At 42.2% G+C, this 17,554-nt stretch overlaps 2 protein-coding genes across 8 annotated transcripts in view; one reads left to right on the top strand and one right to left on the bottom strand.

Moving 5' to 3' along the window:
* Window positions 1-7,150: 7,150 nt before the first annotated feature.
* The window catches only part of DPH3 (diphthamide biosynthesis 3), a 271,923-nt gene continuing 261,519 nt past the window's right edge, over window positions 7,151-17,554 (bottom strand). Inside the window, exons 2-4 of the mRNA XM_050779575.1 lie at window positions 13,884-14,087; window positions 13,285-13,359; window positions 7,151-9,981 (exon numbers count right to left, since the gene is read on the bottom strand). Of these exons, the coding sequence (XP_050635532.1) occupies window positions 9,916-9,981; window positions 13,285-13,359; window positions 13,884-13,991 (249 nt within the window). The 5' untranslated portion in view covers window positions 13,992-14,087 and the 3' untranslated portion in view covers window positions 7,151-9,915. The remainder of the gene's footprint in view (window positions 9,982-13,284; window positions 13,360-13,883; window positions 14,088-17,554) is intronic.
* Window positions 14,219-17,554, top strand: part of OXNAD1 (oxidoreductase NAD binding domain containing 1) — a 92,130-nt gene continuing 88,794 nt past the window's right edge. For 6 of the 7 annotated variants that reach the window (XM_050779569.1, XM_050779567.1, XM_050779566.1 and 3 more), the window contains exon 1: window positions 14,219-14,639. The gene's annotated coding sequence lies outside the window, so the exon portion shown is untranslated. Of the gene's footprint in view, window positions 14,640-15,724; window positions 15,898-17,554 lie in introns of all 7 variants that reach the window. The other variant, XM_050779565.1, reaches the window with a different exon arrangement.

Here is a 17,554-nt window from a genome sequence, read left to right as displayed (position 1 = left end):
GTATACATTTTAGTTTAAATTCAGGGCTGAGCACCGTGGCTCACACCTAGAATCCCAGCACTTTGGGAGGCTGAGGCAGGAGGATCGCTTGAGCCCAGGAGTTTGAGACCAGCCTGGGCAACATGGCAAGACCCTGTCTCTACAAAATATAAAAAATTGGCTGGACATGGTAGCACATGCCTATAGGTCCAGCTGCTTGGGAGGCTGACCGCAGGAGCTGGAGGTTGCAGTGAGCTATGACTGCACCACTGCACTCCAGCCTGGGTGAGAGAGAAAGACCTTGTCTCGAAATAAGTAAATACACACATACATACATACATAAATTTACATTTAAAAAGCCACACATAGCTAGTGGCTATGTTGAACAGCGCAAAAGCCTTGCTAGGCACATCTTGAGATGTCACCGAGGCCAGTAACTGACTGGCTGTTGGCTTCAGACCTCAGAGTGAAGATCCTGCAAATGTCAGCTGCCCGGCACCCACATGAAGTATGCTGCCCCTTGGGAAGGGGAACACATGGGCGCAGAGGGTTTCTGGCTGCACTGCCCTCCTGCAAGCTGGCCTGGGCTTGGGCCTACCAGCACCAGAGTCCCATGACTCTGGTTCCCCCAGAGGCCCTGGCGCTGTCCATTCACCACCATTCTAGGAGTGCTGCTATTCGCTCTGCTCCTCCTCTTCCTCCTCCCCATCCCCTAGTCCAGAAGGGCAGCAGTCCTCTCGAGTTTGCCTCTTCAGATATACCAGGACAGCTTCATCCAAGTATAGAAATAGTCACTTGCTTCCTCAAAGTCACTTCAGAACAGAGCTGAAAGGAACCTTAGAAGTCATTTCTTCATTCCCCCTACTCCCACCCCATTTTACAGTTGAGAAGCCAAGACCTAGAGAGGTGATCAGTATCATCTTTGGCCTCCTTGCCCAGGGCAGTGAGCCACTGAGTCCACAGATGGGGCAGGAACACGTGCGTGTGCAAGAAAAACAGGAACCATCTGGATGAGGTCAGGCATATTCCTTCTGCCTCTTTATGTCCACAGGATAGTTTTTTAAATTGATGATGAGGAAGGTACATGTTTGGCAAAGAGGACAAAACTGCCAATTGTTTAACTGCCAACACATACACTGGGGTCACTTATTGGTGAGAAACATTTCTGTCCTGTTCTTACAGATTCTCTGTAACATAATTCTAGTTTTTAAATCCTCCCTTGCACTTACAGATTCTCTAACATAATTCTAGTTTTTAAACCCTCCCTTGCACTTACAGATTCTCTGTAACATAATTCTAGTTTTTAAACCCTCCCTTGCACAGAGATTAGGCCCCAGTTCTCACAAATAAAAAATGCTTGGAGCATTTTTATTGATTGCATGACATTGTTTATCCATTTTGAAATGAGTAGTACTAACAATCTTAACACTTTTCCAAGCAGAAAGTTCTCCTTCATGGCTAACTTTACTGATTTTCCCCCTCTAACTCAGCATGGTATGGAGAGAGCTTAGCCAAGCCCAATGGACAAGTCATTAATAGGCTACATTCTGCTAGGAATATGTAAGCTATATATGGCAGACTTTGTTTAAGGTTCAGAGTTCAAGGTTTCAGCTATGGTCATGCGGATCGTATCAGACTTGAAGTGAGAGCTGCTCTCCTGATTTGAAACAGTCTATATAACAAACTGTTGGGCACCATTGAAATGTATCAGGGATCTCGCTGCAATAAAAACACTCAAAATGAATCATCCCAAAGTTCTAGCAACCAGGAAACAGACACAGTAAGGTGAGTAGTCTAGGTTCCCATGGGCATTCTAACTCATTTTTAATGACATCTTATGAGTATATCGCCCCATTTCTCTCTGTAATTAGATCTAATAAATACCTTCAAGAGGATGTTTATGGCAGGCTTTGGAATATTAACTCGTTATTATCAGAGTTATGTTGCTGAAGGTGAAGCCTGATTTTGAATACAGAAACCACAGCCAATGCCTCACTCACCTCAAAATGCAAATGTAGCAAAAATTAATCCAATGGGACTGTTGTCTCGTGTCTGGCCAGAAAGATGAGAGTAACTAACTTGTCTGAAAGTTTCAACTGCTTCCATCTTACGCCTTGGAAAGTTTTTCAGTTACCCAAACACTACTGTAAAAGAAATTCAATGGTAGTTGGAGTCAAAAGTATTTGTACGGAAATGCCAAGCCAGTTATTTAATGACTATGATAAATTAAATTACTTTTCAAAATTATTCACCCCTTCCCTCCACCACCTCCATGGAAGAATTGTATTTCCCTGCCCTTGACTTTAGCTCAGCCATGTGACCATTCTGGCCAATGAAACACTGGCAGATCCAATGCAGGCCAAGACTTGAAATGTGCATGGGCAGTGGGACTTGGCTCCTGCACCTGTCCCAGCTGGTTCACTGGGTCAAGAAGGAAGAGAAACCTAAGACTGGACCCAGACTTAATCTGCAGTTTAGAGTCATTCAGCCAAACCCAACCAAGATCAGCCAACCCCCAGCTGACCAACAGACACTTAAGCAAGAATAAATGACTTTTGTTTAAAAAAGTTTTGGGGTGGCTTGTAATGTAACAATTCCTGATTGATACATTGGCAAAGACTTAGTTTCAGTTACTATGAGGATATGATATCAACTTCATAGTGTGATCTAAACAATGCGATGCTATGATCCCTTTACTCATTGAAGACCAATAATGTCCCACTCCTGCCTTGACTTCCCCAATGCTGTATGTTACAATTTAGCTAAACTGGGACTACATTTCCCAGAATTCCCTTCCCTGGTGGTCCTGGGTTAGCACTGACTACAAGATAATTTTTCTGCAAGATTTGGAAGCCAGAAGTAAAGCAGCAGACATGGTTTTTTTTTTTTTTTTTTTTTTTTTTTTTTTTTTTTTTTTTTTTTTTTTTTTTAGGCTCTGAAGGCTGGAGCAGGATCCCAGGAACAGTGGGTGCTCATGCATGTTGCAATCTGCTAGCTTGCCTTGTTCTGGGCCAAGTACTTATGCAACTCTGTGGAGACGGCTGCCAGCTTCCCCTGGGAGTCACCCACAGCATTAAGGTTGGAGATAGTGAGACAGGTGTAGGTTCCGGTTTGTATTTTCTCTTGTTCACACCAAGCTTCCTTTTCTGACTACCAGTTTGGCCGACCAATTACTACTTTAGGCTCAACATCAGATGCAGAGATAACCACCTTCCCTGGATGCCTCCACTAGCTCCCATGCCATGTGAAGTCTAATCCTTATAACACATCTCCATTCTCTCTCACTCATGGTTCTTCAGCTTCTCTGGATTGAACCCTGACACATTATGGCTGAGTACATTGTTGTCTAAACCTAAAAATTCAGAAAAGTTCCTTGGAACATAGTCTTGATTAATTTATTATGGAACAAGAAACACATAAGATTAAACTATCATTTATTGAGCCCTTACTAGGTGCAAAATCCGTGCTAAGTGCTTTACATGCATTATCTCATTTAATCTCATAAAATAGTCCCCAACCCCCTATCTAGTAGCCTTACTCTCATCACCGTCATCAGTTGGTGGTTCGGAGATACCTGCTAGCTACAGTAATGCTCTAAGTCCTCACTGCCATTAGGAACTGTACACTGGGACCCAACGCCCTCTGGGGTGAACCAGGTGGCCTGTGCTGTCCTAAAGTACACACAGGTAGTGCCCATTGATTTTTGTCCAAAGATATAATCTTTGACCCTATCAAACACTCAGTTCTCCCCTAAGTATGAAGTCTGGCCCCAAATATTTGCCTAGTGACTGGGTCCTGATACCACAGTCAGATCTCACATGGGAATTGCCCCAAGTGTCGATCCTCCTGGACTGAAGCAATGCTGGTGGCCCTGCGCACTCATTGGGATCTCCTACTCCTTACTGGGCATGTACCCCCATTTGGGAGCTACTTCAATTACCAAATCAAATACCTCTCACTTGCCAGAACTGGGACTGAGGTGGCCACCTTCCTTGGAAACAGCCTGCTGGGCCTACCTGTGCCTCTGCAATCTACATTGGTAGCTAGGTTAGTTTCCCAGCATTTGTCCTATCTCAGCAGGTGCTGCGGCAAAGTTTTCCAGGTTGTACAAAGATGAAAGTTAGGGGGGTTTCTAATTAAGATATTCAAGTGGATTTGAGTGGCTTTTCAGTATCAGTAACGGTGGTAGTTATGTGCTATATTAACTTGGCCAAGCTGGAACTATTTCCCAGTATTCTCTTCCCCATATGGTTCTGGGTTACAGATGAGTAAAAAGGAGAAACTGGTGCAAGGTTTGAAAGGCAGAAAGGAGGCAGCAGCTGTGATGCTGGAGAGCGCTCCAGTGTAAGGTGGTGAGAGACAGCTGCAGAGGCGCTGGTGGTTGGCTTTCATCTTCCCTCTCCTGCATGCCTGGGGCTTCTTCCCGCCAGCTTTACTGACCAACAGCAACTCCAACCCCACTACCGACGCTTGGCTGTAAGCTCAGAGGTAATCTCGCCAGAGACGCAAAGACCCTTCCAGACTTCTTCACCAGCCCCTTCCAGGGTTCCCACTCCCGCAGCTGGACATTCTTAACTTCCAAATTTCCCCAAAGTTTGAACTTGTCCACCTGCGCCAGGGCTTGAAAAGGACATGCCTTTTTTCCCCCTAATTTGAGTGGTAAAGTCTGAAGACCGAAAAACAATTTTCTTTTTTAAAATGCTAACTTGCTTTCCTAGAATTTGAACAATATTCATTCATACATTACAAAGAATTGTCAAAGAATTGTTTTGTTCTGAGTTCTAGGGCTCCTCTGTAAGTGCATCTCTGCAAGTATGCAGAGAAAGGTGGAGAATCCCCCCACTCTACCTCCACCCGTATTTTAAGCCTTTGGTGGAATTGTGATTTCTCTTTTATGTGCCCTTTGTTTTAAACCCTTAGCAAGGAATAATGTGTAAACTGGTTTCCCAAATATGTAATGATGGCAATCTGCTAGATAAGAAGGGAATGGCAGGCATCCTCAAATGGAGTTAAAGAATCCTAATTACTTACACCTGCAGAAGCTGTTGCTTTTGTAAGGTATGTAATTAGCAGCCAGCATGTGCTGGAAAATGTGATTGTCTGTTTAAATACGGGATGCAGCCTGGAGGCCACCCAGTTTAGAGCTCTACCGCTGTGTACATTGGCCCAGCCTGGGTTCTCCTGGCCACTTGTTAAGGCTGACTGCATGCCTAAATGCAGTGTGTGGCCAATTGAGCCCCCTGTCTTTGTTTCATGTGCAAAGCAGGTGTGATCATTTAAAAAAATTGGCTCCTTTGGGCTGGGCACGGTGGCTCACGCCTGTAATCCCAGCACTTTGGGAGGCCAAGGCGGGCGGATCATGAGGTCAGGAGATCGAGACCATCCTGGCTAACACAGTGAAACCCTGTCTTGACTAAAAAATACAAAAGATTAGCCGGGTGTGGTGGTGGGCGCCTGTAGTCCCAGCTACTCAGGAGGCTGAGGCAGAAGAATGGCATGAACCCGGGAGGCAGAGCTTGTAGTGAGTGGAGATAGCGCCACTGCACTCCAGCCTGGGTAACAGAGCAAGACTCTGTCTTAAGAAAAAAAAAAAAAAAAAAAGGCTCCTTTTACCTTCGTGAGATGTTCTGCTTTTCTAGCCTAGTGGTTCTAGGCCTTGGCTACACATTAGAATCGCCAGGGACACTTTTTAAAAAATCCTGATGCCCAAGTTGCACCCAAATCAATTAAGTCAGACTCGCTGGGGCATCAAATTTTTAAAGTGCCCGAAGCGATTACAAATGTGCTGTCAAGTTTGAAAACCAGTGATTCCCAAACTTTAACTGCATGAGAATCAGCTAGCAGGCGTTAAAAGACAGGTTGCAGGGCCCTACCCCTAGATTCAAGAAGAGGGAGGCAAGGGTGTCCAAAACTGCACACTTCTCATATTTATGCCAAGAATACTCTCAGTGTTTGCTGTGGCTTGGATATGGTTTGTCCACACCAAACTCATATTGAGGCTTGGTCCCCAACGTAATGGTGTTAAGAGATGGTGAGACTTTTAAGAGGTATTTGGATAACAAGGGATCTGCCCTTGAAGAAATGAATGACATCTGGTGGGAGTGAGTTCTCCCTCTCCTAAGACTAGTCACCAAGAGAGGGGGTTGCTATAAAATGAGGCTGACTCTCCAGTATGGTATCTTTGCACATGCCCGCTTCCCGTTCTTCTTCTCCATCATGTTAGGACACAGTACGAGACCCTCACCAGGGTCACAGTATGAACTCCAGGCTCCATAATCATGAGCCAAATTAACCTTTATTCTTGATACATTATTCAGTCTGAGGTATTGTTACAGCAACAGAACATGGACAAAGAGAAAGCTCAAAACAATGTTTAACTCCTTTTGGAGTTAGAATAGTTAACTATTTTTTGCACATGACAGGGGTTAGTGGTCATGTTTTATAGATATTAGCTCATTTAATAATTTTCACACGGCTGTTTCCTTCTCAACCTTCAGGTCTTAGAAAAAGTGTCAGAGATCAGACTCCCTTAAAAAGTCACCTGACCCAGTTACTCTCTCCCATATCACCTGGTTTGTTTCCTTGGGGGCTCTAACTCATCTGTAATCTTGCTTCTGTCTCTTCTAGTTCCACTAAGTTTCCAAATGTAGAAACCCAATCTTCTTCACCTAGCGCCTAGCATGTGACAGGTGCTTCTCTGTCTAGTGCGTAGCACATGACAGCTATTTTTCTAATTGCATAATGAATGGGTTCACACAGCAACCCTGTGAAAGAGGTACTACGATCTATATTTCACAAACCAGAAGATAATTATAAAGTAAATTCCTGGAGATCACAGTGGAGGAACTAAGATTCTAATTGTCTTCTGACCAGAGCTAGGCTCTGAAATCACTCCAAGAATTGATCATCAGCCTTAAACATCAGTCTTCTTTCCTGGTAATAAACTGAGTCTAAGAATGTCAACTTTGTCTTACTACCACTTGACTCAGTTATTTTTTTCCCAAATAGCAATAACAATCCAGAGCCCAATTTCCTTATTTAAAAACTACTGTCCAAAACAAAAAGCCTATTAACAATACCCCAAAACAATTAAGATTTCTACCTCATATAAAGTCATAAACATTTTAATTCAGAATGTTGACATTTAGAAGAAAAACTACAGAAAAGCAAATGGATTTGAATTATCTGACTTTATTTAGCATGCAATGCAATTTATTCTGGCAATAAATTAATATGTGCAGTTATAAAAAATGTTGGGTGCTTTTTCCAAGAAAAATGTTTCTGAATGTGCACAATAGAATATACGCAGAATCCTTTCCACAGTCGACTTCGTAATTTTTAAACTCATAAGTGTGGTAACACCAAGTTATGGAACAATGGACTTTTTCTGTAATTCATGATTTAGTTTGCGTTTATAAAGGTTTTAATTGCCTTTTCAGTTCCCACAAGCTACCAAGCCTGAAATTTAAAGAACTGACAGCTGAGAAAGGAAATCACCTGATCAAGTCTCCTAATTGTACAGCTGAAGAATCCAATGGCCTTGCCAAAGATTACAAAGCTAAAAAGAGACACAGCCTGGATGACAAGTCAGTTTTTATATGTGCTCTAGAAATGTCTTGAGCTAAATAAGGCACACGTATCACACAGAACTTTAGTCATATCTCACAGTCCAGTTTTACTCTGCTTTCTCTTTATTTTTTAGAGAGGAGGTCTTGCCCTGTCAGATAGGCTGGAACGCAGTGGTGTGATCACAACTCACCACAGCCTCAAACTCCTGGGCCCAAGCAATTTGCTCATGGCCCCATACCTTGCTAATTAAAAGAAAATTTTTTAGAGGCAGGGTCTCTCTATGTTGCCCAGGCTAGTCCTGAACTCTTGGCCTCACACGATCCTCCTGCCTCAGCTTCCTAAATAGCTGGGATTACAGGCACGAGCCACTGTGCCTGGCTCTGGTTTTACTTTCTGCTTAACACAGGATTCAATCTTGATGTGTTCCTTTATAGTTCACAAACTTAGTGACTCAATTGCTTTAGAAACAAACCAATAAATGATTTTATTTAGAAATAATCTGATTTAGAAATAAAACCATTCCCATTACTGCAGCATTATCATCAGTCACTGATTGCTAATGCTTTTCATGCTTCTTTTTTCCTGGGATGTGTGAACCTGGCAACTTTTCCTGTTCTTCTATGTTCTTAACAAACCCACATCAAGGGTGTCTGTTCATGTTTGAAATTCATCAGCATCAGAAAGAGCTAACATGTTGGCAATATCTAGAAAACCATCAACATGACTGTGGGACAGTTCATTTTGCATTGCAGCTGATGCCACCATAGTAAGTGAGTACTCTGCTCTGTTCATCTGAGCAGTCACTTTGCTTTTGCAAAGCAGTTGTGGATTGCTTCTGGGATGTCAGTGTCCCAAACAGCAATGAGATTTCTCATCACATCCAGAATATGCCACATAATGTACCGAGCACTTTCAGCATACAATTTTTGGTAATTTACTGTCTCAGCCTAGTGGCTGCACATAGCCATGCTGCTGGCAGGTAAAAATGGCTACTCACTTGTTTTAACCTCCAATGAATGTGTACAGTACACTTACCAATAAGTAACACAACATTTACATTCTAGCAAGCTATTTTTCTAATTGCAGGAGCCATTCCTAAAACAACCTGACAGACATCAGTGCATTAACATTTTTTATTTATACACAGTAAAGTTGTGTATATAAAGGGAATTTTCAAATTTCCAATGTAAATGATTCTAATTTCTTGCTATTCTTAGTACTGCAGCAAAAGAAGAATGATAGCCTATCTTTATATATTTCTTTTTCTTCAGGGCAACATTTCTCTGCAGGAGTGAATGTCTGGTTTGGCTGCATGTTATAGAGGCTTATTAAATATGCTCTCATGGGCATATTTATTCACAATAGATCCTTCATTTTCAAGCTCATTCTCTGTTGTCGATGCTTTACCTTGTAGTACTGACACAACACTGTGATATGCCAAAAGCACAGCTTCCAGCCACGGAAATCTGACATTAACCCCTATCTGGAATGCAATTGCATTAGCCTTATCAAAAAACAAAAATTCAGATACAGAAGTATTACTTGCTCTGATCTGGCAAAGTCATTCAAACATTTCATTTACTACACTGGAATGCTCTGCTCCTCTCATTCTGTCACCAATTTCACTTCTTTTGGATGTTTTTCATCTTGTCCTGACTTCCAAGGAATATGCAGAAGATAAGAAAACTCCTCATTCTTTCATCAATTTAGACTTACTTTCTTGTTCACTAACTTTTAGCTCTGGAGACATTGTGACCTCACTGTATCTTCTCTTTAATACTATGACCGAATTCTCTGCATGAAGCATTATAGAAATGGCATGCTGAACAGAACATGTCCATCCTAATGGGAAAACTGAGGAGACTGGCTTGGTATAGAAACTGGAAGTGTGGTACTGATGAAGCAACTCATTTTAAATTTAGAACAGCAAAGCTGATGTCAAATTTCAAATGAAGGGCTAATTTCAATTATCTTAATAACCAAGTCAAAAATACAATCTCTTTTTTATTAAGAAATCCTAATGACTGAGGTAGATGATGCTGTTATCAGATACTGAAGGAATTTGGTTTAAAATATGAAAATGATGAAACCAAGGGAAAGAAAGCACTGTTTTGAAATAATCTTCTTGTAAATTTAGATGGATAATTAAGAATGCTTCCAATTTAAGGTTCTTAGCACAAAATCCAGATATGTCATGTTATGGACTTGCTTCCTGAAGATGAAATCAGCAGTTGATGGAAAGAATCCACACTCTCACAGAACAGCAAATCACAAATGGTTGTCTCTGTGAAACCAGTAGCTCTGCATTTGATATTTCTATCTGGGCTCATTTCCAACTGTTCAGGATTTGGATTCCTGAAGGCTTCTTCAGCATTTAACTAATTCTTTGTTGGCTGAAGGGGCTGGGACTGTTTCTCCACACACAAACTGATCCTAAGACAGAGTGAGAAATGACATTAACCAATAAATTTCCGTGTCACAAATGCATTAACATTAAACCTTCATTTTGTTACAGAATCAATCCAGCTCTGTTAATTTTGTTTTTCCATTGCTATTATCATTTCATTGGTCAAAGAGCCAATGACAGCACTAGAATTAGAATCTTAAACATGTATCAGTTTTTGATTCTGAATTCATTATTTAATATAAAGCATCTTATAAACAAATATCCCCATCTTCAGTTCAGAGCAACCACTTCTCAGAAATCACATAAAGATATGCCACATCTTTTAAATTTCTGTATTACTACTTACACAAAACTTCTCCACTTTAATATTTGGTCATTCAAATACCAGTCCTCTTCAAAGTAATTACTTCTTCTAACTAAAAGGGACGGGTCTTTATGTGTTTCCCAACACAGATAATCTGCATCGTTAGCTACTTTGTAAATGAAGTTCAATCTCTGATCATTTATCTTGGCTATGTCAGCTACCACAAAAAATCTCTGCTTCCAAGGTTATCCCTCACCTCCAGCAATCTGATTCCTGAAGGATCAGCCCTTACTCTGTCCCTGCTACTCTGCTGTCCAATATTTGGAACCCTTTCACTGTGCCCTTTGGAATTCATGGTCCATTGTTAGCACAATGCTCCACATTCTCAACCTCTTCATCAAAATATCCTTTTACCCCCAAAAGCATTGGTAATATCTGGAAACAGTTTGAATGGAAACAACTGAGGATTGCTATTGGCATCTAATAGGTAGAGGCCAGGGATCCTGCTAGACATCCTATAATGCGCGAGATATCTCTGGACAACAAATAATTATCAGGTCTAAAATGTCAATAGTGTTGAGGCTGAGATGAAGTCATATTCTTAAGGACAGTTTCCCCTCTAGGCCTGTCTAGTGGAGGCTCTGTGTTCTCAGAGTCCTAGTACGAGAGGGATTGGAAATGGGGCTAGTTCCTCCTTTTTGCCACCCTTCTCCTTTCCTGTCTAAAACCTATCAGTTTAGAATCTTATGTCTTGAGACTACCGCATTGCTATTCTTCTGTTGCTGTCATTTATCCACCCTGGATGCCATATTTCAACTCCTCTGGACCTCCACCGTATTCATCCTACCATCCTTTCACTGCCCCTCACTCCCTTCATGTTCTCTTTACATAGTTCACATTCCACAGTTGGTTATAACAACTCTTCTCTCACTCCTTACTATTCACTTGGGAAAACCATCAACCTGGTTAAATCTAACTTTCTGTGTCTATATTCACTTATGAAGGCTGAATTTCTACCACTTTAAACACTCTCTTGATCCTCTATCACCACTGGTTACTGTCGCATGTCTCTGCTCTCCTTTGCAGCAAACTCCTTAAAAGAAATGCCTATACTCACTGCCTTCCGTTCTCTCATTCTCTCCAACCAGTTTTCTGCCCGTTGGTTTCTTCAATCATGCACTGTTCCTGTTACTCCATGGAAACTGCTCTCGTCACCATCACAAATAAACTCAGTGTTACTAAAGCTAATGGTTTATCAGTGTCACATGACAAGGATCACCACTTCCTCGACCCTTTCTCAGCTGGTTTCCAGGATTTGACACTGCTGATTTTCCTCCTTTCTCAGTGGTTGCTTTTTTACCATCAGCTTTGGTGATTCCTCACTTCCCTCCCTGACTTTTTAATACTGGAGTGCCTTAATGCTCAGTCCTGTATTTTATCCATCTCTACATTCACAGACCTGGTGATCTCATCCAATTTCATGGCTCTAAATGCTGTCTGTCACTGATAACTCCAAAACTGACATTGCTAGCCAATCTCTCTCATGAACTCCAGACATATATATCCAATTGCCTTCTCAACAGCTCAACTTGGATGACAGACCTCTCAAACTTACTATGTACAATTTCAACCCGTATACCTATAGTTACATTCCCTCAACTGACAGTAACTCCATCCACCCAGTTATTAAGGTAAAAAATATTGAAATCATCCTTGACTCACTCCTTCACACCCTATACAAATCAGTCATTCAAAGCGTATCCGGAATCTAAGTACTTCTCATTACTTCCATTGCTGTAACCAGGTCCAAGCCACTCACCTCCTTCTTTAATTAGTGTAACAGCCTCCTAACTGGTTTTCCTGTTTCTATGCTTGCTCTCTATAGGCTACTCTGAACACAGCAGCCAGAATCATTTTTTTAAAAAAACTTAAGTTGGATCATAGCACTCCTATGTTTGAAAATCCCCCAATGGTTCCCTATATCACTTACAACAAGAGCCTAAATCCTTAAAGTGATCCACGACTTCATCTTGGACTATTCTCATCCTGCTCTGCTCTGGTCACACTGGCCTCCTCTTTGTTCCCTGATAAAATCAGGCATGTTCCTGTCTTGGGTCCCCTTCACTGAACGATCTTTTGCTCGACTCTCTTAACCCATACCCTCATATGTACACGGCTCACTTCCTTGCCTCCTTCAAATCTTTACTTAATAAGGCCTTTCTCAGTAAGGCCTGCCATGATCATCCTATGGAAAACTGCAACCTCCTCCCAGACCAGCACTCCTGATCTTCCTTACCCTGTTTGCTTTCTGTTGCAGAGCATATTTTAATACAAGAATGAATAATTATATTTCTAAATTATAGTCTAAATTATAGCCCGCTTCTCTAATGAGGCTCTGTGCCTTATCCCCTCTTTCCCTATATTCATTTTTGAGTACATTCTTCAGAGTGTTAAGCTCCTTACCTAAATTTCATTCCAAGTACTGAACTAAACTTTGGGCAGGAGTGGGCAGTAATAACATTTTTTTTTTCTATTGTCAACATCCTTGGGTGAAAGACAATAGGGCAACTAAAGACTAAAATGAAATTGTAAAGCTGCATCTAGGAATTATATCTCAAACAAGATAATGCAGAATTCTATGTATAAGCCAGGCATGAAATACCATACAATTGTTGCCTTCAAAGTAAGTCTAGGAGCTCTAAACAATTTTAATTACATATTAAATAGAAGAGAAATATAAAAATTGTCCATTAAAATAATCTATATACTTTCTTCTATTTAATAAATAATAATTTTCACTAAAGCTAGATTTATCTCTAAAACTAAAATAAATTATGTAATCTGAACTTTAAACATTTTAATTTACTATTCGGCTGTTTATCAATGGTGTTTAAAACCTGCCTAAATACTGCACTTTACCTAACACAATGAAACATTCTCCTGCTCTCATCACTGACAGGCTGATCTAAGTCCTTGCCCCTGCCTTATAACACCCTTCCCCCGTTTTAAAAATTATATCCCTTACTTTGTCATAAATCACTTTTATAATGAGAGAGCAGCTAGGACACGTTGCAACGTCTTCCCCATTCTCCAAATCTTCCTACAACGAAATCAAACACCATGTGGTCAGCATAGTCTTCTCTTCGCCATATCCTCCCCCAAACCTATCCCACCCCTAGATGCAAGTCTCTTGGTGGCTTGCCTTCCCCGCAAGGTGGGTGAGAACCCCAGGGCCTTCAGCAGGAAATGCCGACATCATTTTCCCCTAGAAACACCTAGGAAAGTTAGGCGAGTTTCAGTCGCCCCAAAAGCCCTGGGAAACAAAAAACGAGTCCCCTCCTCGACAGAAATATCCCAGGCTGGGACTCTAAGGTAGCGATCGGGCAGAGACAGAGGCTCCCCGCCGCCCTCTCCCTGGCCTAATCTAAGACCAGAACTACGTGCCTTACCGAGAGAGCTCAGAGTATTAGTTGGGGTGGGGGGATGCGGGAGGAGGAAGATTCAGCAGCGGGAAAGAGGGCGTGGGTGACACAGCGCAGCAAAGGCTACCCAATGACGAAAGGAACACCGCGGAGCCAAACTGCGCTTGCTTGGGTGAACCGCCGGGCGGGACCCTGAAGTTACCTTGGTGATGGAGAAGTTATCTCCACATGGGCAGGGATAGAAATACGTCTCCGAGTCCTCGTCATATTGGAAGTCCTCGATTTCCACCTCGTCATGAAACACTGCCATGGTCAGCGGGGGTCGCCGATGGGGTGACGCCCCGGCAGTCCGAGACCAGCTCCGACGGTCTAACTTGGCCGGAACCGGCCTAGGCTCGGCATCATCAGGTCGCGCCGGGCAAGGACCAGCGCTTCCGGCGCATGGGCAATGACGCAACTCCTGCCTGCGCGGCCAAACGGATAACCGTTAGCGGTCACCATGGAGATGGCTGAGCTAGGGGCGGAGACGGCTGAGCTAGGGGCGGAGACACTGGGAAGACGGCACGTCTTGCTCAGCGGAGTCGCGCACCGCTCCTCCTATTGGATGGCAGTGACCAATAGAATGTGGGGCTCGCCCGCGCTGCTGCGTCATGTCTGGGACCGCGGAGTATCCCAGGTGCCGGCAGCTAAACGTGGCCGGGTCTGCAAGCAACACCAGCGGGGAAAGTTTCCCTGTTTCTTGTCGCCTGCTTTAACGCCTTAAACAGCCCGCTGAAGGCTGCAGCAGGTGCTAGGTAGCATCCTACCGGCCCTCGGGAAAGGCGGAGTGGGGAGGCGAGAGCACCTTAGCCTCCTTGACCTCCCTTCCTGGTGACGGACGAACAGTTCCGTGGAATTTCGCTTCACCGAGTGACCTTGAGCCCAGGGCGACGGTCAACTTGTTAGTTCCTGGCTGCAGGTACATTCCGCGTCTTTCTCACCCCAGAAGTCTTAAAATATCCTAAATTGTGTTGCTGAAAGGACCAAGCCCTGGAAGGCAGGGATTGAGTTTTAGTCTTCTGTTTGCCAGACATATAACATTATTAACTACGATGATTTGTAGTAATAGTAATAACATCAGCTTTTATTATTGGGGAGTTATGTGCCAGTTCTTGCACTAAGTGGAATTGTCAGCTCTAGGAGTTTACATGTTATTCCATTTTATTAGTCTTTAAACTGAGGTACAGAGAGTTGGGCATCTTGACTAAAATCATGCACCTGGGAAATAATGAAGAGCTTTTCTGTCTCCAAGGCCCAGGGACAAATTACTTATGTGAGTACCAGTTTTTTCTTTGCGAAGGAAATGGTGTCAGTAGGCAAGTTTATCAGTGTGAGGCGTACGTATGCCTTGAAGCGAAATGCAGATAAAAGGCATTTTTGTCTTGAAAGCAGTGCTAGTGCTTGTTTTGGTAAAACCGAGTCCATTGGGTCTTACTCAATTACTGGGCATTTTAATATCTTAATAGAGAAGAAATGCATTGTAGTGAAAAAAAAGCGCTTTTGAGAGAAGATCTGAGATCGGAATCTTCAGTTGTTGATTTGCTCTGGCAAGTGGGAATTTATATTCTTTGGGCCTTATTTCCTCTTCTAAGAAAGGATTGAAGTAGAGATAATATAAGATCCTTTTTAGATGTAACGTTGCACTTTTGCATGGAAATTGTGAGTTTTACTTGGTTCAGCAACGATATATAACATTTAGTTTACATTTACATAACATATCCCTGTGCTTATATTTACACACTCATATGTTGGCATAAAGTTACCAATTTTGTGCACACTTAGATGAAGCTCCACTCAATGTAGCCCTTTTAAAGCTTGAAAACTTAAAGGCAGAGGAGTTTTTGAGGGAAAAATCCAGAAGCTATATTACAGGAGTTTATGGAGGATTATTTCAAAGGCCTCACAAACGCTGAATTTTGCGTAATTATAGATTTACCCAGCAGTTAGGAAACATTTGTTAAAACTTGTCAAGGATTAACTGTGATGATTCTGGTCTGGGCAAAGGAGACATCCCAGCAAAGCCCACACAGCTTGGAGGCTGCTCCACTGTTGACACAAATACTTACCACGAGCCTCTTGGAGACAGGAAAAAACGGGAGATTCTCCGTGTCTGTTCTGCAGTCCCTTTGATCATTTTGAGGTTGGGAGCCGTCTTTACTTCTTTAGTCCTTCTGAGTGTAAGTACTTGAAAATTCATATGAGCCTTTTTTTTTTTTTTTTTTTTTTTTTGAGACGGAGTCTCGCTCTGCCCCAGGGCTGGGCCGCCCATTTTTATATGTTGGCCAGATCTCAGCTCACTCAATCCCGGGGCCATTCTCCTGTAGTCATATTTGGCTCACCGCGGGAGGTATTTTTTATAGAACGGGGTTTCACCGTGTAGATCTTTTAGAAAGCTGGGATTTTCGCCTATGAGCCATTTTTATATGTTATCATGGGAAAAATTGGTAGATCTTTTAGAAAGCATTTCGCATCTATCAAAAAGAATTTGCTCAGGAATTTTAAAATCTGAAGTTAGTAGTCCTAAAAGTTATAGGGGTTGTTGGGTAGTTTTTCTTTGTAATGTTCCAACTTTTCTTTGAATGCATGTTACCTAAAGTGGAAAAAACGAATGAGCTACTTATTAATAATAGTTGACTCTGTGTTGGTCATACACTGTGACCAAATCCTTATGTCTATTATGTCATTAAAACAACCCGGTGAGGTATAAGTATCATTACCCCCTTCTTTAACATTGAGAAGCAGGAGGCTTAGGGGCTGAGGAACTTGCCTAAGGCAAAGCTGGTAAATGGCAATAAGCTATGATGAGAACTCGAATCTGTCTGACCCTAGAATCTAGGCTTTTAATTAACAGTAATGTCATTTTTGATGTGATGGTACTTCAAGCAGAGCTAGATTTAAAAAGCAGCACTGCAGCTCTGCAGACTGCTGAGATCTTCCTCTAAGCAGTGCTTGGTCCCATGAGAACTAGATTTGGGGAGAGGAGGTTCTCTATGGCTTTCCATATGTTTTCATCGTGGCATCCATTGATTGTCCCCACTGTCTGGTCAGAGATGGCTGCTCTTAACGTTCTGCCCAATTTGAGCTTGTACCGTGCTGAAGAAAGTAAAACCATATCCAAGCATGTAATGTAGTTTATTTTACTCCACCCAGCACTTTTAAAGAAAACATTACAATGACTACTAAACTTTACATTTATTCCTAAAAGGATGGAAATATTTTGTAGTGACACCCTTTTTGACCCTGAGAGTGTAACATAAGCAGATTTATTAGTTGCTATAGTAATTTGAGATCACAAGTTTATTTATCATAAATGTTAACTAACACTGCTTATCCAGGAAACAACAATGCCTAGAGTTCTTAGCCTAAGTTCAGATTTAGAAAACTGAGGTGGACAGATCATGAGGTCAGGAGTTTGAGACCAGCCTGACCAATGATGAAACCCGGTCTCTACTAAAAATACAAAAATTAGCCAGGCGTGGTGGCACGTGCCTGTAATCCCAGCTACTTGGGAGGCTGAGGTGGGAGAATCACTTGAACCTGGGAGGCGGAGGTTGCAGTGAGCCTAGATGGTGCCACTGCACTCTAACCTGGGTGACAGAGCTAGATTCCATCTCAAAAAAAAAAAAGTAAGTCATAATTGTATAATGCAAAGTGTATTTGATGAGTGCTGTTGTATATCAGGCCAGAGGGAGTTGTTTATTGGCAATACCAAACCTCCACCTCTCTAGGTTGTTTGACAAGGGAGAGAAGGGGTCAGTGTATTAGGACTGATTTTAGTAACACTCTTGCTTGCCAGGTACTTTGGTAGACGTTTTATTTATTCCTCTCAGTAAT

Source organism: Macaca thibetana, chromosome 2 (assembly GCF_024542745.1).
Source record: "Macaca thibetana thibetana isolate TM-01 chromosome 2, ASM2454274v1, whole genome shotgun sequence".
Lineage (NCBI taxonomy): Eukaryota > Metazoa > Chordata > Mammalia > Primates > Cercopithecidae > Macaca > Macaca thibetana.
This window is presented reverse-complemented; position numbering and strand designations above follow the sequence as displayed.